The 27,288-nt window shown below is 41.2% G+C and overlaps 2 protein-coding genes across 2 annotated transcripts in view; both read left to right on the forward strand.

Annotated features, from left to right (window-relative positions):
• Window positions 1-14,458, forward strand: part of LOC131684830 (titin-like) — a 650,991-nt gene extending 636,533 nt beyond the window's left edge. The window contains exons 9-12 of the mRNA XM_058968031.1: window positions 8,233-10,796; window positions 10,859-11,021; window positions 11,083-11,251; window positions 11,562-14,458. Coding sequence (XP_058824014.1) covers window positions 8,233-10,796; window positions 10,859-11,021; window positions 11,083-11,251; window positions 11,562-11,739 — 3,074 coding nt within the window. The 3' untranslated portion in view covers window positions 11,740-14,458. The remainder of the gene's footprint in view (window positions 1-8,232; window positions 10,797-10,858; window positions 11,022-11,082; window positions 11,252-11,561) is intronic.
• Window positions 14,459-23,355: 8,897 nt separating this feature from the next.
• LOC131680825 (uncharacterized protein K02A2.6-like) lies at window positions 23,356-25,665 on the forward strand. Its single transcript, XM_058961536.1, has one exon. The coding sequence runs from the start codon at window positions 23,356-23,358 to the stop codon at window positions 25,663-25,665; it is 2,310 nt and encodes a 769-aa protein (XP_058817519.1).
• Window positions 25,666-27,288: the final 1,623 nt, after the last annotated feature.

The raw sequence follows: 27,288 nt of genomic DNA on the forward strand, positions 1-27,288 counted from the left end.
AAGTGAAGTGAATATAAAGATCAAAATAGCAGCTGTTCAAGATGGCGTCAGTATTCCTCTGAACAATTCAAAATTCCGTTTGAAACATTGCGTGCTCATGTGCAAAGAAAGTACTCGTCATCAATGAAAGCGCGTTTGATATTTCGCGTAAGATAACAAAATAATTTAAGGTGTTTTTGAAGTAGATAATCGAAAAAACATGATTGAAAATGAGAAGGAACAAGGATTCAAACAAATGTTCCGAAGCACAAGCGCGGGCGTCCCACAGCTAAGCAACCACGTGAGCCGGAATGCACAACTTCCATTCCACACTCTGGCTTCTACCAGGACACCGAAGATGTCATTCATAAGTACAAAACCAGACACAGCTGCTGAAAAAACACATTTTTTAATATTTGCTTGCTGTTTGTTTATTTACATCAACAGGCTGTTCTGAAGCCGCAATGATGTTTCATGGCTTAACATGTAGAATTCATTAAAATAACTTTAAAATACATACAAATAACAAGGTGAAAATAATAACGAATATAGAGAACACTTCTCTTCAGAGTCACGATGCTGACTGCACACTTGCAAACAAATGACTGAGCGTTGTGCGTAGGGGATGATAGTCAAAGACTGAAGCAACCCTATTGAATGTCCACTCCGTATCGTTGATAGCAGTGTTCATCCCGTAGTTTGTCCGACGAAACTGCAACCGCAGCAAATTCCTGTTCCTCAGTGCTCTGGGGAGCACATTAATTGAAATTTCCTGTAAAACAACAGAGTAGTCGATTCTATTCTGTAGAACGTCTGCCTCTAAGAGCGCTTGCTGGAGAACTCGTCGGGTTTGCATAGGGTTTCCAGGTCGATGAGTAAACACCGCGGTTTTATAATTTTTCACATCATTTGCCACTTGCTTTTCTTACCTAAATGACGCCAATGGACTCCATTTATTATTTGTGTTATTAAGTTTCAAACAATCTGCAGTATTCATACTCTTCAAATAAGGGTTGGGCCGCTGATTTTCTAGGCGTGTAAATTGTTTTATTTAACCTCGAATATAGTAACATATCAATTTTAAAAACATCGAAAAAAGTACACTCGCTTTTTTGAATTTAGCTTGAAATTTTTTTAGCCAGACATAAAATCATTATTGTCAAAGTGTTGCCAGATCTATAACCTTCCCAACGAGTTTGTCAAAATCAGTGCAAAAATACTATCGCACAAGCTCACCAAAAAAAAACTGACCTGATTGACCCCACCATGACAGGCGATTCGCTCAGCATCATTAACGAATTTCGAGCAGTTGGTACAAGCCATGCTTTTGATCGAAGACATAACGCCTACCGGGTATGCAATATGTGCAGGAAATCAAATAGCTCCAACGGGTAACCACTGAGGACAGACATACAAATAAAGTTTTCAACTTGTGTAAGAAATAAAACTCGCTTTGAAATGACAACAGCAAGTAGCAATTTGCTACTGGCCGGCGCTTCGATCGGCCAGCAATCGCTATACGGAACTTGTGATACAAACTTGGATACAATGGCGAGAAATGATAACCTCAAGTAAAAATTCAAAAGCTCAAACAGTAGATACAGAACACTAGATTAGGATTGTTGCTGGTGTTCCTATTGTTTTCGCCTCGGAACATGTTTGTTTTTCTTCCGATATATATCTGTCAAAGTATCGAAAGTCTCTCTAGTAAAAGTTTTTGGTCCTCACTTTTGGTACACGCAGAAAAATATGGCCTGTTTGTAACCACAAACTGTTTAGTTGAACTTCAAATTAGTATAATGCAGAGTTTGCCTTTTTTCATTTCAGTCTCGTTTATTCTGCTGTAATTTTTATGCATTCAAGACCGACAACGTCCAATGCATAAAATTTGCAGCAGAATAAGCGATAGGCAAACATAAAAATGATGTGATATCTGCTAAGAAACAAATTTCTATGTGGCATACTATTATAAATTCATTAATTTTCACATGATATCTATGCGCGACAGGTAATTTTTATGTGCTACAACAAATTGCAAAAAAATATGTGTGAAATCAATATATTCAATATAACGAATTTTCTCGGTGTAAATTTTCGACTGTATTGTTATGAAATGAAAAAGTTTGTATACACCGCACAAGGAAATGAAAATTTATCAAAATTCAGTACAAGTTTAGACAATTTGTGCATTCTAATTAGTGAAAACACATTAGCCAAGAATGACCATTGTTTTGCTGGCAAAAAAAAAACAAAAATGATTAGTCGCTATGAAACGGCAACAGAAGATTATTTTTTTTGCTTTTTTTATTTGACCCATTTGACAGGTCAAACAACCCATTTAACAGGAATCAAAACAATTATGTTCCTACCACTGATGCCAGCGACAATCCTAATCTAGTGTTCTGTATCTACTACTTAAATTTAGGTAGTTTTGAGTTTTGCGTCGCTTTCGCACTTATTAGTGTTGTCAAAAACAAAGAGAAAGAGAGAGATTCGATTCAGTCGAGGCCTTCCATGGAATAAGGTACTTTTGAGTTGTTTGAGGTATACTCAAAATTAGGTAGATTCTACTTAAATTTAGGCATATTTAGCTCAGGGTTGAGTATAAAAAACCTGTCAATGAGTTGTGGTTTTTGCTGTAGTTAAAGGGAAACAACCTTCAACACGGTTTACCTAATTTTACCTTATTTCACGATACCCCGAGATTGAGTCAAAAGAGCTCAACTTTTGGTAGTTTTTCGTATCCGTGTAGAAAAAAAACTGCGGATACTCCATTTTGGATCGATTGGATTCGCGTTTAGCTGTCAAAAAACGATTCCAATCGAACATTGCCTTTCCTTATAACATTGGACGTGTTGCCATACAATGCCGGGGCATACGTTTCCAAATATGCTGTTTTTCTCTCTGCAGTTCTCTTACTAGAGTTTTGAGTTTTTCTATTGGCGACCGCGGCATAGCAAGCAGTGATGCCAAAAATAAGTTTATGATCCGCACACTGTAGCGTTTATATTATAGACAGGAAATTAGATGCTAGAACCAGCTGCTGGCAAACTATCAACCGGTAATGTGTGCAGATTGAATGCTGGCATTGTATGAAAAATGTTTACAAAAAATAGGAAAACTTTGAAAAAATACGTTTATTGTAGCAAAATCACTGTTTTTTCACAGATTCAAAAGCCTTTGGACAGTTAAATGAAGAAAACAAGCGAAAATAATAAATTTGTATCTTTGTACCATATCGAATTTGACTAGCATGATATTCAGAAACGTCAGAAATTTTTATACTGCTAGTTACCTGCAGCTGACAAGCGTTTGCATTACGCGGCCGCACGCTAAGCACTCCGAACCGCAGCACTATTCTATCGATGTCGCTGTATAAAATACGTCGCCACCCTCGCAAACTTTCACACTCGGCACTATTAGCCTGTGCACGCTGACGAAGTCGACTAGCAAGACGACATAAATTGACTTTTACTGTGAGCCGTGTTTACAAACATTGCTTCACACTGTTGGTAAACACGGCTCACAGTAAAAGTCAGAATTCATGTCGACTTCTTCAGCGTGTACAGCCTAATTCAATAATTTCTGACCGTGCAGTTTTTGCAGGCAATTGACATCCCTATCTCTACATACAGAGTTTGACAATAGGCAACAACGTTTTTCCACCGATCGATGGGGATCAGTTTGATAACGTCAAAACTCAGTGACGGATCCAGGGGAGGGTCCTGGGGGTCCGGACGCCTTCCGAATTTTTTTACTAGTTGAGAAATTTTGAATTAGTTTAAATTTTATACTAGTTTCAAACCCAAAATCATTCCAAACCAAATTTGACCAACAAGCCTGATATTCACTAAATGAGCTTATTACATATTACGAAGTGTACAGTGTTCATCTTAAAATCGAAATTTTGGACCCCTCCAGAATTTTTTTTTCTGGGTCCGCCCCTGTCAAAATCACTTGAAATGTCATCAACAAACAACAGTAGCAGAAAACAATGCACAATTTCATTGATTTGATGCAAACTAAAGTGCTCCTAGTTCGTATTTGGAACAAATCTCGTTAATTTTGCTACAAAACAAAATTCTTATGTTGATGACGCTAATATAACGTCAAGTCACCCTCTAGAGTTTTTGCCTATTTGACACCTCCAGTGCTACCGTGATCAGGCAGTTTTCAAACCCTGGGATTGGACTTGCCGATAGATGTTTTCTTTTCCTTTTCATTTCATCGTTCGTCTCACATAGTCTCTCTTTTCGTCACACATAATTTAAATGGACTGGCTGCATTTGACGTTCGATTTTTTGCTATTTGCATGTCTCGTCTCAGGTCAAACCCACAGCTTATATAGCTGGATTCTAATTTTGCTCGATAGGTAGACATTTTTTGCGCTTCACTATCTGCTCACTCTTTGCGTACCTTTCTACCAATGGCCTTTGGTCAAACCAAGGGATTGCCCTTCCTATGACGATTCTCAGGGATAGACCGTTCCAACAACAAATTATGGTCTTGTCAAATTTTGGTCTTGTCAAACTGCAAATGACGTGAAAACCCAAGATGATACATATAGGCATACGTAATATACCTTATAGGCATACGTAAAGTGAGAGTTTTGGTTTTACAATTGACAACATCTATATTTCGTAAATACTGCTTTACTTCCAGAAAAAAGAAGTTGTTAAAATCTAAATTAATTAAAACAATGTTTTGAATATAGAAACTAGTGCTTTCAGCCTTTTTGAGGTTCTCAAGATGTTTGCTACCAATAATATTATTGTACACACATGCATGCACCTTATGCATATTATCTTGAATCTGTTTTGCGCTTGTCAAATCTGCCACTCTTCTTATTCTTATCCGGACACGCTCTTTTTCTCTTTGGGGCAGACCCTCGGGTCAAACCCATCGCGGGTGGGGTGCGTTCACGCCGACCCATCCATTTCGATGACATGCTACACGCTCCCATCTTTCACCTCATTATGCACTTATATTTATGATTATCCACATATAACAGTGCAATGTTTTCGCATAGAGTAAATACCAATGTAAACATTGATATTTTGAGGATCAAGTATTTTTTGTGGTTTAAGACCAATTTTTGTAGGTAATTATCTCAACATCACAACAATAAAAAATACTAGCTTAATTTGTATTGAATATTTGTTTAATAAAAGTGTTTAGGGGCAGCTTACGCCTCTCTTAGTCCAGGGAAGGAATGAGTAGGAAGTGGCGTATATATTGACTGCTTGGTATTGTCGTTAACCGGTTGATCGTTGCAACGGATATGCTTCCTACAAACTTCCAGCCAGTACAACTGCGATGGGAAGGTCAATGTTTCGGGTATTTATTGGCACTCTGGTGCTGTTGTAATGTTCTCGAAGTCATCTGCTTGGGGACCATTAATAAAACACGTAGACCAAATATCGACATTTTAGGACATCTACAGTCAAACCCGCGTCGCTAACTACACCGTCGATTTCAACACTGCGAGAAGAAATGTAGACGCGATAAAGAATTTACTGCTAGCGATATCATTAGCTTGTTTCAGCTCAGTTTCGACTACGCGCGGTTTATCTGACTGTATTTTTTCAATCTCAGTCACGTCCGAGTATCCTGTTTTTCAGTTTCTCCGCAACAGAAATGCTGGTCAATGGGTTATTTTGTGATTAAAAGTCTACTACCCAAGAAACAGCGGATCCATCATGGTAGACCTAGATAAAGTGGAAGAGCGAGACATTGGAAAGAAGGGAAGTAGATTTGTGTCGGGGGGAGCATATTCTTCCTCTGATGATTTCAGACGTTGTTCCCCCGCCATGCTTCCACAACGTAACTACAAATGAGAGCCTATCATTTGATTACTTTCTCTTCTTCTAACCCTAGAACGTTGCACATTTTTAATTGCGAAAACAGTTGTGTAAGTGAAAGTACGGAGTTTATTGAATCATTAATACATAAATTGGATTGATTAAAAAATAAAGTGAAAAAATCGCGGTTTTGACTTTTTTCATAAAAAATACTATAACGTTGCGAATTTTCAACCGATTTGAAAAAAATCAAATGATTCTAAAAAAAAAAGGTGCAATTGTTGGAAGAGTGAAAGTTTAAAAATCTGGTTTTGGAAAATACCACGAAACGGGGTGGAAATTGAAATGAAAAAAAAATATTTCCGACCAGTAATACATTGGTAACACGCAACGTTACTGTTACAGCAGTTACTGTGCGCAAATTATACTTGCGAGCCATTGTTTTGAAAAACTATAAAAAATTAACAATAAAAAAAATCAGCAGAAATGAGAAAGATTTTTTTCTACTGCAAAATTAAACTAAACTAATTGAATAAAATGATAAAAACGTTTATTTAATACTAATTGTTACTTACGTAGTAAAAAAAAAACCAGTATTTAAACTGGATTGTCATAAGTCACATTTGCACTGACAACACGAAACCTGACGAAACACTAGCGGCAACCGTACACTGGGGTACAAATGTACCCCGCCCCCTAACTTTGACACCTGCTTCAACGAAGTCTATAAGCAAACTGGCTATACCACCTTTTCCTACTCTTACTAGGAACTCTAAATTGAATAATGTTTAGGGTCCCAAGTCGATAAATACACCCAAAACTCGGCCGTAATACCTTTACAGTAATAAGAAAACAATGCTCTAATAGCAAGACGTTTCATGCTAAAACGGTCACAACAAAAAATTCCTCAAACGGGAATACCAACACATTCAAATCTTCTCTGCGTCGCACTCATGTTTCATCAATTCTTATTCAATAAATATTATCGCGTCGGATTGTCTGGAAGTGTGTAGCACTTCGCTTGTCATTGTATTGCGCATCAAGTGAAGTGAACACTATGTGGACAAAAACGAGATTCGATTTTCTCTACACGACACATTCCGTATTTGAAGATCGGCTGACACTCGGCTAGCTTCAAAGCACAGTCAGAAAAAAACGACTCGAAATAGTGGTGGGGTATTTCGGCTGGTGTTAAATTGAAATTTCTTTTCTATCACGGACGTTAACATCAAGGTAGCGACTGCACAAAACATGAACAGTCCTTCCCATCATATACGGGAAGCAAGACCTATGGTTTGGATCCACGTATCCGAGCCGAGGGTCCGGATCCAGACACTTGTCTGGATCTAAGCACCAGGTCTGGTCTGGTCCGGGCTTGGTAAGGGGAAAAGGGGATGGGCTAGATCCGGGTACTGGTCCGGATCCGGGTACTGGTCCAGATCCGGGAGCTGGTTCGGATTTGGGCACGTGTCTGGATCCGGGAGGTCTGGATTTGGGGACTGATCCGGATCTGGCAGCTAAGCCGGATCCGGAAACCGCCTAAACTTTTTATTCCACTATCCAACCTACCCAGTAAAAAATCCGTAATTCTGGCTGGTTTCTGCCAATATTGGGGCAGATTCCAGCCTGAATTTGGTCAGAGATCCGCCAGGATTCCGGTTGGTTTGACTCGATACTAATACTATCATAGCAATCGACCGGATTATCCTACATCCGAACAGAGCCGATGTTGACACATACTGAAAAAGTGTTTGATTGTGTGATGCGCATACATGAACAGCAACCGAAATTCGTCATTCCACCGTTTACTACCTTTGCGGGAATATGAGTTTAATACCGCAATGCGCAATTGCGTGGTCTGTTACCGAAAACACAATAGAATCTTACCCAAAAGTAATAGAAACATACCCGTCGGATTTTGGGTGTACCGATTTCTCGCCCTCACACGGCGTGGGGTACATTTGTACCCCAGTGCAACGTTCTAGGGTTAATAACTCGACCACTGCTATGTTTTCTCTTTAACTCTTTAAATCCCTAGCCGAAAACATCGTCTTTTAATTTGAAAAACGCCACAATAATCAAAAGATAAATTAGACAAACAGTGGCTCGAATTTTGTTTGTTTTCGAAAATTGTGTTAGACAACGCTACCGTTGCACGATTACATAATATCTCCATGCACACCTGTTGAAGAATTGATGAACATCTTCTGCAAAAAATCAGCAACTATGACTTCAGTATGAAACGGCAAAAGATATTCTGAAATAAAAATATACCTACTATATAAAACTACCCTAAAGAATTTATGGTTATGAACTTGCGGATTTTCTATTTTTTTCATTCTAAATTTGAACCTTTGTAGTATAGGTGCCATTCAATCGTATCATCGTTCCATCCTCACAAGACCCTTCAGCTGAACTAAAACCATATTCATATGACCTTCTATCATTACAGATGCTCACTACACGACCAATTGTCCCTGTCCGATGCAGTCGTGTCCAAAAAACGTCAATGCTGGGTCCCTTATTGGTATCAAGGCCAGTAAGGGCCCAGTAGCCACCGTACAAACCCCAAACCATCATATCGCCACGACGGGAGTCTATTCCGCAGTGCAAACAGCTACCGTGAACAGCAGCGAACCGATAATGATCTCCTCTGGTTCGTCTACATCCTCTTCACCACCACCGCTGGACATCCACGCACCAATCGTGTGTCCAGCCGAGATCACTACTTCCTCCATATACGCGACCCCGACTACAACTACTACGCCGGCGGTCAGTGCAGCGTGTACTAACGCACCCGTCTGCACCACCAATACCACTACCATCACCACCACGTGCAGCAACACCACAATGACCGAACCAAATAGAACACCTAACGTTAAGCCAGAAAGTGACCTGTATCAGTGTAGTAAAAACTACCACCTTCATCATCACCACTATCATCACAACCAACGTCCGTCGGCACCTCCGCCAACGCACCCGCTCCAGCATTTTGACCACACAAACACCCCGCTACTGGCCGAGGTCAAAGAGGAACCATCGACGCCTACCCCCGAGTCCGAGTTCAAGTCCGCCAAAAACATTCCGAAGCTGATACCGATTACGGCCGCCATGGTGGTCAAACAGGAGATCTCCGAAGTCAAACAGGAACTATCGACGGTGGTGATCTGCAAGAAGGAGGACTTTGAAGAGAATGGTCCGGCGATGACACCGGATCTGCTGCTCGATGAAGCATTGATCAAAAAAGAAGAACTAGTTACGGAGCTCCTACTACCGGACCGGTGTTTTGTCCAGAATAAAAAACTCGACGACAAATGTCTGCTATCCAATATTCTAACCACTGAAGCTAATCTGATAAACCGTAAGACTACCGGCAGTGATATTTGCAGCAGCGACATCAATAGTGTTAATAACAGCAACCACAACAACAACATCAACAGTAGAATTAGTAACGAGAAAGTACAATTAGTCGATAGTGTCCTACCTGAAATTCCGGCATCTACAGTCAAGCGGAGACCGCTGCTGGTCGCATGCAAGAAATCCACGCCGAAAAAATCTCCACCCAATAGCTATAAGAATCTGATAAAACGTACAAATCTGGACGAAGAGAGCACGATCACGGTGCTCAGCGATGACGACGAAGAAGAGGATGAAGAAGAAGCAGTGATTCAAAAGGTAGTCCGAAGAAAGCTGCTTACTACTAAACCTAGAAAGATTCTCAAGCGGACACGCCGGATCTTCGGTGCCGAACAGGCACGCCATCTGAGGAAACTTTCCAGAACATTGCCAAAGTCTAAACGAATTCGAAAGGTTTCCAAGCGGCCATCTTGTGTTCCCAGAAACCCGGAGGCCGAGTTATCAACAACCGACCAACAAGCACAACCAAAACATCCCGAAACTATAACTATTTTGGACGATTCACGTGACGACTCGGTAGCTGTGCCGGAGCACGTAGAACCGGCAAATAAGATCGAAGTACCCGAGCAGCGGGTACGGCCAATGTCAAACGTAGACCTCACCATTGACCTCGTTGCTAAGGGATATTTTTCAGAACCGGAAATACTTTCGCAGGAGGCCAAGACCAATACACGAACCCTCAAAAAACTGAAGCAGCAGGAGGGTCGCTCACAGTCTGAACAAAATCGGGGCAAAAGAGAGCGCAGTTCCGAGAGTAAACACTCATCGAAGAAAACTAAGAATCTGGACTCTCTGGACGTTGATTTCGACAAAAGGAAGAGTAAGTGCAAATCAAAGAAGATTCAATCGGATGCAGTGAGTAGTAGTTTGCAACCCTCACCTATTAGTCCATTTATTCAGGCAGAAAAGGAGACGCGGAAAGCGTCTAAAGCTGCGGAAAAAGAGAAAAAACCTAAGAAAGAGCCCAAACAAAACAGTAAAAAGAAATCAATTGCAAAGATTCAGAATTCAGAAGAAACAGAGCAAGTAGCTACTTCAACGCCCGTTCCTCCAGTGGAAGATCAGCAACAATTTCAGCAAACTCCTACGACAATATGTGCTGAAGAGCCGGACCCGAGCGTTGACGATCGTGAGACGGACTTTGATGACGCTGCTACGATGTTAGTGGAAGACGACATGATGAGTGTCGACACGAACACGATGATAAATCGACACAATAACAATAACAGCAGTACCGTCGAGAACAAGAATGCCCTCGGAGGAGAGGATCCGATGGAGGAATCCACCGCACATGCAACCGTTTCAGAGCAGGTCTGCGACCAGCGACCAACTGCTCAACCGGATGAGGTAGACGAGGAAGAGGAGATTATGTTAGCGAGAAGATTTGCCAAAAAGAATGCCAAAGCACTTCGGCGTGCTGCCCGGTCGAGGTCCAAATCCAAGTCACGAAAGTTTAGCATCAAGAAACGGCACCGCATATATCGGATGACCGCCGAGGTGGAGGAGGTGATCGTACCAAGAAAGTGCAACAGTGTGCCCCGCTGGAGTAACGGTTGGACCTGGGAGGGACAGCCGTTCCAGGGAAAGGTGTTTTTGAATGTAAGGCAAAAATCGGTGTTGAGTTTGAGAGGGTTTGTAATCACTGAATATTTTACTTGTAGAGCGATGATCTTCCTGTGCTGCGAACATGTTATCCCGCGATGCGACATTCGGAAGGAGACATCATTAGGCCACGAGATTGCGTGTTACTTCGAGCGGGCAGTAAACGCGCGGAACTCCCATACGTAGCTAAGGTCGCGCATCTCTGGGAGAATCCAGAAGATGGTAAGTGTATTGTTGTACTCAAATCGTGAAGATTTAGAATTCAAATTTGGTTTTGTTTTAGGTGAAATGATGATGTCACTTCTGTGGTACTACCGGCCAGAACACACCGAACAGGGTCGTCAGACGACGGATGGACCGGATGAGGTGTTTGCATCACGGCACAAGGACCACAACAGCGTAGCCTGCATCGAGGACAAATGCTACGTGCTGACGTTTAGCGAGTACTGCAGGTTAGTCTACCGTTGGAATATAGTACACGAATCAGGATGGTAATTAGACTGATTAGTTATGAAATTTGCGTTTCGACTTCCTTTCATCAGAATCCGACACTAACTTAGTCCTGTCACTAGTTGGTTGACATATTAGTTTTGGTGTATCGATTTGATATTCGTTCATATTCAGCTCAATGTACATTTGTACACTAAACCGAATAATCTACTCGAAAGACCAGGAAAATACCACACACACTGCAAGCACAGATTCAAATTGACTAGATAAATACAAATCAATGTAATCATCTTTTTCAACCTCTCCCCGCAGATTCCGCCGCCACCTCAAGGGCTTCGAGGAGAACATCGTCGAGCATCCCTCGATAGTGCCGGCACTGAGGCGCGAGAACACCCGGCTACCACCGCCGATAGTGTCACCCGAGCTGGTCATGTACTGCCAGCGTGTATACGAGTTCCGCTTGAAGCGTCTCCTCAAAACACCATCCTAGTGCCGGCGGTTGGTGGTAGAGCGACGGGTTCCACCGAAGCCTACCCACGAAGAGCAGCGTCAATCTCATCATCTTCAGCACCAGCCCCAACAGCAGCAGCAGCAACCACAGCAGGGGACATCAATTAACAGCAACAACAACAACAGTGGAACAACATCAGCAACAATCAAATCACATATCCACAGATGAATCGCATATTTTCTGGGGGACCGGGCTGCCAACCACCCGTGTATTCACGGGTCTTGTTTGCTGGGCGGAATTGCCTGTCATTGAGTAATTATTAGTAGCCGTTTTGTACACTATATTTTTCAAGATTTCTAGTCCAGGGTGGTATGAATCAATAGGACCGACCAGTTGATCAGCATTCCGGCGGTTTACTGGCAGGAGGAGTTTAACTTGTATCCTGACAATTTTTCGGGGGATATCTAGAAGGAACACTATTGTTTTGAAGTGTCCAAATCAGTTCCAGAAACTACATCTTTACGTACTTTTTATTTACTATTGTTTATTTGGTTGTATTTATAGTAATCTTTTGTTTCCGTGTACAGACATTGTGTACTTCCAGTCTATTCTTTTTTTATTCACTCTTTGTTATTTTTGACAGTTATTAATATTATTTGTAAATAGTTTACTTATCATTTATCACGATAAAACAGTTTGTGGAATGCGCAGCAGCATCAAAATCTATTCTAAAGAAAACTACCGTAACAGTAACTAAGTAAACAAAACAAAAAAATACAACTAAATCTTTTGAACGATATTGTTAATGGCCAGGCATGTTCATCAGGAATAGCGAACAGAAATTACTAACCAACAAAAAGAAACACAAATACAATAATAACCAACCGAATATATGAACGTCGTTGATAGTCCTTCATTTCTAGTATGCTTCTGAAAAGTTTTACGCACAAATGAGTAACAGCAAGTAACAAATTGTTGAAAAACTAGGTACACGTTAGCAGGCGAGAATGTTTTATTTGAATCTATTAGAAGTTCAGCTTGTCAGAAGTGAAAAAAATGGTTATTTGCGTAGAGAACAAAAACAACTGTTTGTTGTGTAAAATCTTCGGTTTTTTGTTTAGAGTGCGAACCTGTTCAAAAATACACAAGTTCAGTTCAGTCATGGAAAAATATGCCAATCAAGAATAAATGTTATTCGCACTAGTAATAATTCGTCAAAGGAAGGTAATCGTCACGGTCAGTATTAACGTGGTTTGGGACCACTTATTGGTTAATGCTCTGAAATTGAGGTAATGTTTCTTTCAGGTAGCTTAGGGAAGTGCTGTGAAAATCGGCGCCAAATTTTGTATCGTTTTTGACTGGGACCAGTCTTGTGAATACAAAAATAACAATTGATACATCCTTTCGGAACATACATGTCATTCTTGGGTCAAATAGTTCATCCGATTGACCGGGACAGCAACGTCCGAGTTCCTCAATTTTCGTTGGCTGATCCGGAAGCGGTCCTTGACTTTTAGTAATGAGGTAAGCAAGGCTCATTTGTTGAAACCTTCCTCGCGACGGTGGTAACGAATCACCGGATTCTTTGCTCCCCGCGAGGAATTCCAGAAGACACCGCGGTGTTCTTCCTAGGGGGAGCCGCTGTCCACCACCCTGATTTACCCTCCTTGGCTATTAGCTGAGAGGGAGAACAAGACTCGTTCGGCTTATCCTGCCCAGCGATGGTGGATTGGTGCATCTGGATCCTTTGCGGTTAGCCTTGGAAGCGAACACTCCTTGTTGATTAAATTCCGCCGACAGCACTAAAATTTTTTTGAACGAGCCACGGACCGGCACTCTCTTTCATCACACACGCGCCTTTTGCTTTCAGCTTACATGGCGGGGAACTGTCCCAATACAATTGATAACATTGTCGAGACGTCCATCACCGCGGTTCGTCACGTTCTAAACTCGACGGCCGCCTTTCAACTCGTCCAAAAACAAACCACCGGATAGCTGTCATGTCCGATGAGCAGCAAAATTTGCACGCTTTTCACAGCAAGAGGAGAGCGGTAACCTATCTTAACCCTATATTACTTTTACAAATGTTCAACGAAATTTACTACACCTATTCGCACGAACAAAACCGTTCACAAACGCGAAAATGAACAAAAATTTTGTTATTAAATGTGAACAGTACAGAACAGCGGTGAGCATAATCTTGCGTAAACAAATACACTCTACGGAGTGTATACACCAAAATAGGTATATTTTCACTCAGTGCTAAATTGTTACCCTAACGGGTTACAACTTTCAAGCAAACATTGAACAAGCTTGAATGGTTTTGTTTGTATTTGTTTTACTTCTCCACCGTATTTGACCAACTGTCAAAATGAACTTTGAGGGGGAATTCCGGATGAAACGGTACTAAGCACGGTACCAAGTTTACCATAATAGTAAACAAAAGAGAAATGGTTCCACTTTCAATGACTGCTGTGAACTCCTTGGGCAATTAGGCCGAGATTAGGCATTCCATGAGACATTTGTGATCAGCTGATTAATTCTTGTTTATCTCTTGTGACGTTACTCGGGTATAAGCGACGTCCGACAAAATCGTCGATGCGATCCAACATCTAACGAATCGAACCAACGAAAGATGTTCGTCAGATGGGATTTTCTGCTCGTAAAAGCAGAGCACAACAAATTTGTTGACAAATTGCACCGCTGAACAGTCAAACAAACGTCTTGTGGAATGTCTATGGAAGATTCTCCAGAGTTTCTCCCCTAAGTAAATTGACAGTTTGCTTTTACGTCCTAACCCTAAGTTAATCAAGTCGTTTAAACACCCATGTTAAGAACCATGACCATAAGGACATTATGGGCTTTTCGTTTGCACGGAAAGTCAGGCCGAAGTACCCAAATAACCACATGCATTATATTGAAACATTATTTTAACATCGATAATGTTCATTTGCTCTTTAACTACATTCTTGAAGCAAGCCTATCATTTCAAGATATTGCATCTTGTAAACCAGGAAAAAGGCTAGCTGAACCAAACATGAATACCGAAGCAAAATGCAAGAGGAAAATGAGATATGCAAACTTATCGCTCAACCGTCGTGACTTCCTCGCGTTCCTTTCCTGGGCACAGATTCTAGTGCTTGGCCAGAATATACTTCGGCAGTTTCATCATGGCCGGACGGAACTCTTCCGGATGCTTCTAGTACCAATAGACGAAACTTCGCCATTTCTCTTACCCACATCCACGGACTACTATACTTTTTCCTCGAGTTTCCTTCAAGAGTTGGTTGCATCCAGAGGTCACTCTCTGCGTCGGTCTCTTCCACACCCACCCGCCTGCCAATAGTGCTTGCTCTTCTACTTCCAGAAGTAGAACAACACGTGCATACTCACTTGGATTCTTGGGATCCTATAGGGTAAACCGCACTTTTTACCACCGTTCTTTGCGTTTTCGTCGGAAGCTTTAATTTTTCTTGTTTACCGGCGGAATCGAACGGGCTGGATCTTCCCTCAACGCTCGGTCTCTCACTCACTCAGACGAACACAGTTCCAATTGATAGGAACGTAAGAATGCCGAAAAGTTCTATCACTAACTGGGCCGCCAGTTTCTCTCCGGGAAATACGCAACAACCGAACTGTGGAAATTGTGCTTCACTTATCGCTGAGCAGCGGGGTTTCCGTTTTGTTCCAGCCGCACAAGTCTGTCACCATTCGTGTCTGCACTCAGCCGGCTCTAGCAAGTTCGGACTCGGATCCAAGCGGTTTTTTGTTTGACAGCTCCAGTGCTGCCGTCATCCCGGGACTGATAACCCATCACGGGTGGGGTGCGTTCACTCCTTTCTGTCTTTTTGACTGCGTGCTACACACTCCCGTCTAACACCTCATTATTGCACTTATGTTTACCCGGTTTACGGTAGGTGCTCTCCAGTTATGTTTACCCTTTACCACTTCAAACGTAACAATCTTATAAGCACACCTTTAGAGCACCAGTTTAGTGTTTTATCCGAGGGGAACAACACTCCGTGATTTGTTGATGAAATGAACTTATAATTTATAACTCTAAACGGATTGATAAAGATTGGCATTGGTTAGTTCGAAATGGATTCGCATTTCCAACATTGCTCTAGAATAGTTTAGAATTGCCGAAGATGGTTTGGAATGCGTCCCGAAAAAAAATAATTGCTAGAAAAACACGTTTTGACAGTTTCAGTGCTCGAAAAAACCATAACAAAACGTTTCCAGCAGCATAACTGCATGACCAAATCAAAACAAAAACATAAATTTTGTTGCCAAAAATGTTGAAAGATTCGAACATAGCGTATACGGAGTTGCCAGTTACATCAAATTGGTCGAAATTTGAGCAAAATTGAATGGAGATTAGAAAGATTTGTTGTAATTTCTTCTAATTTTTTTAGCGATGCTCGATTTGTTAGAAAATAGTTTAAATTTGCTATAAATACCGGAAATATACGAATTCATGCAAAACCGAACGAAATATAACAATTATTCTGAAGTCGGTTTGGTCGCCTTTCATTTACAAATGCTTTGACGCTCTACTGCACTGCATTTGAATAGCATATAACGCTTTAACGAACTAACACATTAGTAACTTTAATCTTAAACCAGAGCTTTCATAGGCATCTCTTACATCAGTCGCTTAGTCGCCCTTTCCCGCTTTAGGCATAAAAGCATTGATGTTGCATTTACAGCAATGGAGTATTTTAGTGAATCCAAGAAGACTCATTTTAGACTATTTGGGAACCAATTAAATGTAGAGCTCTCTAGTTAGAGTGTGGCCATGAGGAAGAAGAAGAAGACATAACGTATCCAAACGAGCATGAAATTTTAATCACATACACAATAGAAATACGTCAAATTTGGCTGACAGTTTTGCATATGACAGCTGGAGGAAAACAAACCTCTAATCAGTGTGCGTGAAATGATTTGCATAGAACTCTATTGTCAAACCCTTTATGTAGAAATAGCGATGTCAGTTGGTTGGTTAAAATAGACGCTGGCGAGCAGGAAGCTATTAAAGCCGAGGGTCTGCCCCAAAGGGAAAAAGAGCGTGTCCGGATAAGAATAACAAGAGTGGCATATTTGACAAACGCAAAACAGATTCAAGATAATCTGCATAAGGTGTATGCATGTGTGTACAATAATATTTTTGGTGGCAAACGCTTTGAGAGGCTGAAAGCACTAGTTTCTATATTCAAAACATTGTTTTAATTAATTTCGTTTTTATTACCCTCTTTTTTGGGAAGTGAATCAGTATTTACGCAATGTCGATCTTGCCAATCGTAAAACCAAAACTCTCGCTTTACGTATGCCTATACCTTATCTGGTACCATCTTGGGTTTTCACGTCATTTGCAGTTTGACAAGACCAAAATTTGACAAGACCATAATTTGATGTTGGAACGGTCTATCCCTGAGAATGATCATAGGAAGGGCAATCCCTCGATTAAAGCAGTGTTCTCGTCTACTCCCCGTAACTTGTCGTTTACTGTAAAAATTGTGTAGGAATACTTGCATCACTATGGTTGTAAGTTTTCTTCTCTGCTTCACTTGTGGCATCAGATAGGGGCCCCTATTATTCGGTCGAATCAAAACTCGTCGAAATGTCAATTATGTTTTACACCAACCGTCATAACCCCACAAAATGAACCGGATGAACGTCGTTTGACAATTCTCGGTGGCTTGTTTACATGGGAGGTACGTGAGTTCGAATTTAACAGATGAGCACCTGTTGCACTCGAACTCACGCAACTGACAATGTAAACAAAGCACCGAGAATTCGATTTTTTACTGACACAGTTAACCTCACTTTTCTTGACAGTTCACAGTTTACAAGTACTTAGAAAAAAATCGTGGACAACTAAATTCGCTCGAAACAAATCACAAAGAGTATTTCTAAATCCATGTAAACAGTGCAATCGATCTGTCAAAAATGAGCAGCCGAGTTCATTTGTGACTTCAGTGTAAAGTATTCAATTGTTAATCATGAACTTCATTTATCATGAGTTCATTCGTGTCGTCATCTTCCATTTAGTTCTGCAAGATGACGACAGGAATGAGCTCATGATGAATGAAGTTCACGTTTGACAATTCTCGGTGGTTTGTTTACTTTGTCAGTTGCGTGAGATCGAGTGCTCATCTGTTTCATTCGAACTCACGTAACTCCCATGTAAAAAAACACCGAGAATTGTCAAACGAAGTTCATCTGGCTCATTTTGTGGTGTTATATCGGTTGGTGTAAAACCTAATTGAATACTTTACGGTGACATCACAAATGAACTGAATGTTCATTTCTGACATTTCGCTTGTACTGTTTACATGGACTTAGAAAAATTCTTTACGATTTGCTTCAAGCGAATCTAGTCGTCCGCAAATTTGTCTAAGTCCATGTAAACAGTACAATCGAACTGTCACGAAAAGTGAGGTTAACTGTTTCAGTAAAGAACCTGTTTTGACAGTAGACATTTTATTTGGATTCTACCACTCAATGTAGCTTTTTACGCGTGTTTTCTAACTTCGCTACCGCTCAGTCGGATTTAAACTAGGGATAGCCTCTATGTTTGAGTAACCGGGCAAACAAGTGGATCACAGGTTTGCTTGCTTCCGACGACGGGGCCTTGGCCCCTGCATCCGGTGTACCCTTAGCGACTTTGCGCCACTTCGGTTCCCAGGTATACCTTAAACAGAGGCTCCTGTACACGGCAAAACCAACATATTGGCGTCTTAGATATTAGCAACAGTGTTGTATTATTTATAACAGGGGTTTAAAAAAGTGTAAGAGGTTTTGTTTTTGCTTGGAAAAAGACAGTGATGCCAGACGTGAAGACATGTCTTCATTTTGAAGATATTAGAAATTTTATGAAGACATGTTTTTCATTTTGAAGACGAATTTTTTCGGGAGCTGACTGATTTCTGGTAGAATGCTTGACATTTGGAAAATATACCTGGTATCCCTGGGAAAAGAAGCCAACGGGTGAATCTTGTCCTGTATCCCAAAAATTTTCTATAGCTGGCTGACAATTCGGAGTTGGTATGGTTAACGATAGGCATTTTGAAGAAAATCGGATGAAAACAAACGATTTTTCGTGGTAAAAATCTCGATTTTCAAATAATAGTAAATTTTCCTTAACAAATATTGTTTAAAATCGTCCAATGAGCGACGTTCGATGGACCAACTTTGATTAACTCTCAACAGATTGTTTAGCAGACGTTCATTATTGAACCCGCTGAATGATTATTATTAAAATTTTCCGAATATCAGCAAAAAAATCACTTGTACTGACACCTCGGCAAAGGCTATGCTTGCTGATTGCTCGGCTCTGTAGTACCCGGTAAAACTAGCGAAAAAGCTGTGATTTGGTAGAACAAGAGTAAGTGTGTAGGAAGATATGGGATAGGTCCGACGAGAATGATTTCTGAAGCAATTTTTTCCATAACAAGCGAAACGATAGAACCATGACCGTGATCCCGCACAATTTCTAATCAAACGTGTTCAAAGCGCAAATAATCTTTTTTCTTCTTTCCGGCAATATCAGCTACTCTGTGGAAATTTTCGTAAAAGATTTTTTCTCCAACAATAGAAATTACTTCGAAATTGAAACAAACACAAATCGCATTGATTAATTGCAAATCCATAGAAGGCTCTTAGTTCGTTTTTTTATTATCAGCTGGTAGCATTTGCTAAATTAGATATAATAAATTTCATGAATAATAATACGAAGGGACGATAATTTATAAACCACACAATAAGAAACGCAAAAACTAATTGTTATCGCTAAACTGGGTAATGAGTATTAGTACCTTATGATTTGAAATTAACATTGATAAATAAAAATAAAAACAAAATGAAATGGAATATAAGTATATTAAATAAATATTAATATGATTATATATTAAAAACAAAATAATATATACACTTATACAGTATGAACGTGGGAATAATAGCAAGTGTAAGTAGAATAGACAAATTGAAAAACTACTACTATTTGAAACAATCCCCCTCAATGCAGCAAATATTGTGTTTGACACCCCCTCCCAGGTACCGTTTCTAACCAACAAGATGAAAAGGTCCATTTTAGTTCCCCATATGGCAATATCATTTTTTGTCGCCCAACTATGATGAGGAGAAGCCATGACTAACCAACCGGCAATGCTCGGACAATGTAATGAAGCTGTAAACTATCCTTGAGAAAATACCCAGTAAAAGGAATCGATATCTAAGCTACAACCCCAAACACGCAACACTCAGCAGAATCCGATTTGTTTTAGCCACCGCATATAATAAGAACGATAGTTTACAGTGTCAGTGTTATGCTTTTCAATGTTTCAGTAAGATTTTCCTCTCAGTGACCTAGCCGTTAAGTATCTTCGCAAAGTTTTATTAAGTAGACACTAGCAGATATCCCACTCATCATCGTTAAGTTCAAAGTTGAAACTTAGCTGTAGGTTAATAGTTACTAAGTTACACACTTCTTACTCTCACTCTATCTATCTCTCTGTTGTAAAGTAATGCAATTAAGGTTCTACTTTTGCATTCGGAGTTTCACTGTACGGAAACCGACCGAGTGGACAAGCATCATATAATTTAATGTTAACGAATAATGAAAGAGATGACAGTTGGACAAGGAATGGTTTTACAGCTTAACAACAACGCGCCAGTCTATCTGTATGGTGCAAATGTTTTATCGATTGATTTGAAAAGAAGAAACATAAACTATGTGGCGAGTAGCATTGAAAAAAAAAGAATATACCAAGAGCAAAATGACGTATTTTTAGTTTTAATGTTTATAGAGAAAATGTGCCTTAACAATAATAGCAACGTCTTTTAAAGGTTCAACGAATGTCTATCTAATGTCTGTCTTACGAGCTCACGATTTTTTCCCATCCAAAATTTTGTCAAGCATCTCCAATTGATCCACTTCCATCTTTGCTGCAATTTACCACATTACTTAGAAATTCGTAGAATGTAAATGATTCACTACAAAGAGAACCTGTACAAAATTTATTCATTTTCTGTCCAATAGGAAAAAGTTAAGTCCAGTTGTAAATGTTGCAACAATTTCGTGTCCACCCTTTATGCTACAACGTTGCCGGATAGCCATGTTATAGCAACAATTCGGTTCGTGGCATTGAATCGTATGCTGTCTTATGGCGATTTCGCTTGAGCCTGAAACTGAGTCAGGTTCTAACCCGAACCGCTGTCAGTTCATACATTTTGACAGCAGTTGGGGTTAGGAACTGACTCAGTTTCGCCTCAAACAAAAACCACATTAAATAGGGTGGCCATATCAGACGAGTAAAAAACCAGGACAGTCGAAAGGGTACTGATTCCCCCGTTACCTCTCAATCGACATTGCCTTTTCCGCATGTTTTCGGCAGTTAAAAAGTTCTGGGGTCTGGCAGGCAGAGCTTGCACAGTAAAAAAGTTATGGGAGTCTGGGAGGAAGAGCTCTGCCAGAAAGTCTTTCATCGGAATTTCACAGTGGCAGTTCTTGCTACACCACCATAAGCAAACGTTTAATGCTGAGATGGTCTATGCAGTACCGGCGAGGAGTTTTCAGTACTAATAACACGACATGGATGTTATATATTCACCCTACTATATGCCACCCCTTGTATATTACACCTTATTGATACTGTGTATACCTTCATATAGAAGTACCTTGTGCTTCCCGCGCTTTATTAGTTGTATCTCTTCTTACCCTAACAAACAAAACGAACACGCAAATTAAAGTTGTTATCGGAAAGTATTCGAAGTGGTTTTACTTTTTCTCGGTCCCCTCAAATTCTCTCGGTGGTCACAACAGTTAATCTGGCGACGAGGATGTCAGATGATGAAAGTGAAGAGGAACGAAGACCTGGCCAGCAAATTCCTCCTGCTCCGCTGGCAATACAATCGAACTTCACTATCGAACCATTCGATCGTCATCGTATGAAATGGTCCCGGTGGGTCGAGCGATTGGAGGGAGCTTTCTTGCTGTTTCGAGTTCCAGATGATTTGAAACGTCCGATGCTGCTCCATTACATGGGTGGAGAAAATTACGACATTGTTTCGGACAAGTTGGCTCCTGTTAAGCCACAGACAAAAACGTACGATGAAATCGTACAGTTGCTGGAGACTCATTTCAACCCTCGCCCGCTCGAAATCTTGGAGAATTTTCGATTCAAATGCAGGAAGCAAGGTGACGAACGAGCGGATGAGTCAATTGATGACTACCTGATTTCACTGCGGAAATTGGCAATTACGTGTAATTTTGGAGACTACTTAAATTCTGCCTTACGAAACCAGTTTGTTTTTGGCCTGAAAGATCGCGGAATTCAGGCAAGACTCTTGGAAGTGCATGATCTAACGTTGGATAAGGCTCGTGATCTGGCAGTGGCCATGGAGATGTCAGCGAAAGGCGGGCTGGAGATTCAGTCCCGGGTTAAAGCAGACGTGAACATGGTCGAACATCCGGCAAACAAGAGTGGTAAATCGACATGTAAAAGGTCAGACAATGCTAACCTGCCACAACACGGTGATTCTAAAAAGGGTTCATGCTACCGCTGCGGAAACACAAATCATTTTGCAAACAAGTGTGTTCATGTGAAGACGGTTTGCAACTTCTGCCGCATAATGGGCCATATTGAAAAGGTATGCATGAAGAAGAAGAGTATCTCTAACACGAAGAACAAAAGTGATTTCCACCAAGTAGAAGAAAGTGTTGGGGAATGTCAACAGGAGGAGAAAGAAGTTGTTTACATGGATGAAGTATGTGGTGTTTACGACTCGAAGAGCCAAGTGGACAAATTCTGGATACTACTCTCAATGAATGAATCGAAAATAAAATTCGAGGTCGATAGCGGTGCACCGGTCACGATAATCAGCACTATTGATTATGAAAAGTTGCTGCCGGATATGAAATTAGACGCACCTGATCTATCGCTTGTTAGCTACAGTGGAAATTCGATTAAATTACGTGGTATGTGTACGGTTACAGTGCAGTATGTAGGTAAAGGTTACCGATTATTGTTGTACGTGGCGGACAATCGAAAACATCCACTACTCGGAAGAAGTTGGATGAAAGTTTTGCGACTGGATGTGAGCAAATTTTACGAAGAAATACATGCAGTGACAGACAATGTTGTGAGTTGCGATGAATCCGTGAGGAAGCTTATTACCCGGTATAGTAGTGTTTATACTGAGTCCATGGGGACGATTAAAGGGGTTACTGCTAAGTAGCAATTGAAGCCAAATGCTCATCCGGTGTACATAAAAGCGAGGTCAGTACCGTTTTCTTTGAGAAATGTTGTGGGACAAGAAATTGAAAAGCTAGTGAATGATGGAGTGCTTGAAAAAGTGAACCACAGCGATTGGGCGACACCCGTTGTGCCCGTTATGAAATTGAATAATAAACTGCGATTGTGCGGTGACTACAAGATCACCGTTAACCCGAATCTGGTGGTGGATGAACATCCCCTCCCCACTATCGAAGAGCTGTTTGCAAATGTGGCCGGCGGAGAGAAATTCTCGAAGATAGATCTTTCACAAGCTTACCTGCAGCTAGAGGTGGATCCCGATTAACGAGAAATACTGACGTTGAGCACACACTTGGGGGCCGACACGTCTGATGTACGGCGTGAGCTCTGCACCTGCGATATGGCAACGGTTAATGGAAGAAGTGCTAAATGGAATACAGTGTTTTTGGATGATATACGCGTGACTGGTCCAAATGACAAAGTACATTTGCAACGTCTTGAAGAAGTGCTTAAACGTTTATGCCAATACGGTATGCGAATTAACTTGGACAAGTGCGTATTCTTTGCGGACCAAATAGAGTATTGTGGTTATATTATCGACCGCCACGGAATACACAAAGTGCGACAGAAAATCGACGCGGTACAGAGAATGCCCACTCCCGAAAACAAAGAGCAAGTTCGATCCTTCGTCGGCTTAGTGAATTATTATGGACGTTTTCTTCCTAATCTGAGCACGATGATCTACCCACTGAATAGACTATTGCGAAACAACGTGCCTTTCCAATGGTCGAAGTCGTGCGAAGAAGCCTTTAGAAAAGTGAAACAGGAGATGCAATCTGACAGCTTTCTGGTGCATTACAATCCCGAGTTACCACTGGTGTTAGCAACCGATGCATCACCCTACGGAGTTGGAGCCGTGCTAAGCCACGTTCTGCCGGACGGATCAGAGCGGCCGATACAATATGCGTCACAGACTTTAAATGAGACTCAACGGAAATACAAACAGGTTGATCGAGAGGCGTACTCAATTGTTTTCGGAATTCGACGGTTCCACCAATATTTGTATGGACGTAAGTTCGTTATCTACACGGACAATGAGTCTGTCAAGCAGATTTTCTCCGAAACGAAAGGACTGCCTACTATGTCGGCCTTGAGAATGCAGCACTACGCCACGTTCCTGCAATCTTTCGATTATACTATCAAATTTCGCCCTACTAAACAGCATTACAATGCGGATGCATTCTCGCGGTTGCCGATAGATACAAAGCAACCAGATAACGTGGTAGAAGAAGCTGACATGTTGGAAATTAGCATTATCGAGACGATGCCGCTTACAATACAGGACTTGGCTAAAGGAACTTCGGTAGACGGTTCAGTCAAAATTCTGTACCAGGGACTGCAAAATGGAAAAACAGTTGATGCCAAAGATCGTTTTGGAATCGATCAGAACGAATTCTCATTGCGAGGAGGTTGCATCATGCGAGGAATACGGGTTTACATTCCTGCTGGATTACGGACAAAGGTGCTCAATGAATTGCATTCCACCCATTTTGGGAGTACGCGTATGAAGTCACTTGCCAGAGGTTATGTCTGGTGGGAACGAATCGACAGGGATATTGAAGAGTTGATCAATAGCTGCGCTTCTTGTCAGGTTGTACGTCCAAATCCTGTGAAAGCACCGTTACATTGCTGGGAACCTGCTACACAGCCATTCGAACGAGTACACGTTGACTTCGCTGGACCGTTCATGGGTAAATATTTTATTGTTTTTGTCGACGCATACACTAAATGGCCAGAGGTAAAGATTTTAAGGGACATATCGACTGCTACAACTATCAAAGCCTGCAGAGATTTTTTTTCAGTCTACGGAATACCTTGCGTGTTAGTCAGCGATCGCGGTGTTCAATTCACTTCAGGTGAGTTCCAGAAATTCCTAGAATTGAACGGTGTTTTCCACAAAATGGGCGCACCATACCATCCAGCAACAAATGGCCAGGTGGAAAGGTTCATCCAGACCTTCAAATACAAAATGAAAGCCCTTCAATGTGACAAATCAAGAATGCACGTGGAACTTTGCAACATTCTGTTGACTTACCGCAAGACAATCCACCCTTCTACCGGTAAGTCCCCTTCTATGATGCTCTTCAATCGCCAAATTCGCTCTCGCCTTGATTTGATGCTGCCTGGTCCTACGTACTCGCAGAAGATTGATCCCAAAGTACGAACTATTCCCGAGGGAGGAAGAGTTGCAGCTCGTGATTTCTTAGATAACGAAAAGTGGAAATACGGACGTGTCCTCGAGAAGCTAGGAAAACTGCACTACACGGTGCAGTTGGACGATAACCGTATATGGAAACGGCACATCGACCAACTACGTGGAGTAGGTCCGAACTTGCAAAACAATCGCAGTCCATCAGAGATACCAAATTTGCCAAACGTGCCTCGACAGTCCGTTACCGTTACTACTGTCTCGAATAGCATTACTGTGCCGACTTCCCACGAACTGTCCACAACAACGAACTCAGGTCCACCAAGCTCGAGGGCCGAGCCAGCTGCGTCGCCTCCATTGTCAGAGCTGATATCAACTGTTCCGGCTGCGGGTGAAACAACCAAGCCAGCTGCAGAATATGGACCAAGTACAGGGTCGTATCATCAAATGCTGAGAAGATCTACGCGAGTGGTGAAAGCACCCAAGAGATTAGATCTTTAATGTAAATCGTAAGGGGGGAAGAACTGTTATATATTCACCCTACTATATGCCACCCCTTGTATATTACACCTTATTGATACTGTGTATACCTTCATATAGAAGTACCTTGTGCTTCCCGCGCTTTATTAGTTGTATCTCTTCTTACCCTAACAAACAAAACGAACACGCAAATTAAAGTTGTTATCGGAAAGTATTCGAAGTGGTTTTACTTTTTCTCGGTCCCCTCAAATTCTCGGTGGTCACAACAATGGACGTAAATCAGAAACATCAGTGATCCCAAGTAGCTTCCCTGCGCTATGCCTGGCAATCTCCATTGACAACCATTATCACTCGACTTGAGAGCTGCAAAACCTACCGTTGTTACCAAGAATTTCTCCGTTTAATCGATTGTTATATGAAAACTGGCGGATAGCTTGGTGTAAATAATATCAGTTTGAGCCCGAGCTTGAAAAAATTGACATCCCTGCGTGAATTTGAAAGAAAACAAAATTCAATTCATGCACGTCGCGATGAAAGAAATGTTTGGTTCGTTTCTCTCGTTTTCGTTCATGCTATTCCCGCTGTTAATGTTGTATGGGCTTTCACGATTACCTGGTTTGAGTTGCTTGTGGGGCCTACGGGTCACGATCGCGTATCCGTGTTCTTTGTTATTTACTTTAATATCGGTGGTGTTGGCAGTTGTTTGGGAAGTAGTAGGCACATCACAATGATCGTTCACGCTGTGCGTACGTTCTGTTGTTCCAGTAATCGTTGGTGCCTGAGCTGCAACTCCGATGGTTTGTGATTTAGTTGATGTTGATGAAGGGCTGTGTGAAGGGTATGCTTGCAGTTGATATTGCTTCGTTAGAGGTTTGTGTACATGGTTTCTCGTAGTGTGTCTTCTTGTATAACAACGTAGGACACGCAGGAGTCTGTCCTTCATACGTGCACAGCGTGATTTGAGATTTGGTCGCGCGTTTTGCTTTGAATTGAAAGTTCAGGTATGAAGGAATAGGTCACTCGCGTTCTCACGAAATAAAAACCGTTGGAAATACCCAAATTTTCTCCGGGTTTCAAACTTAAAGGATTCCACCGTTACGTATTCCGACATGATGGTTGTAATAAATTTATTAATAGTACCTAGGTGTTGATCGTGCAGACGCATATCAATCTTATCATTATCGATATAAATGGGTATCTTGGTCCTATCATGTTCAACGACGTATTGCATGTTGTCTTCCATTGCGTAGCTTTCCGTTATAGCCAAAGTTTTAAATGTTATCAGTAATGAGTGCAGTGAGCTTGTATAACGACGACTTCCGATAGTCTAAACTGCATTTGCAAATTTTCTGTTGAATTTTGCTGTTGAGTTTCAAACATCTTGAAATGAATGATCGATATCGTATCGATGAAATTAACGGTGCTTTATTGTTCACAATGGCTTTGGAAGATATTTATTATTCGATTGCTCTGCTTGTTTATAGTACTGGCACGGTACATATAGACAGCAGACTTTAAGTAGAAACGTTCGTTTGATTCACTGCACTGTTGACAAGCAGAGCGACTGATTAGGTGCTATTTTTCTTTTTATGGAATGGATTTCCAGTAAGACGAAAAAAAGCCACTAGCAAGAGAACTCAAGTA

This window comes from Topomyia yanbarensis, chromosome 2, assembly GCF_030247195.1.
Source record: "Topomyia yanbarensis strain Yona2022 chromosome 2, ASM3024719v1, whole genome shotgun sequence".
Taxonomy (NCBI): domain Eukaryota; kingdom Metazoa; phylum Arthropoda; class Insecta; order Diptera; family Culicidae; genus Topomyia; species Topomyia yanbarensis.

What these genes read in the sequence shown, in the direction of transcription:
- LOC131680825 (XM_058961536.1), top strand. Translation starts at nt 23,356, where the DNA reads ATGGCAACGGTTAATGGAAGAAGTGCTAAATGGAATACAGTGTTTTTG.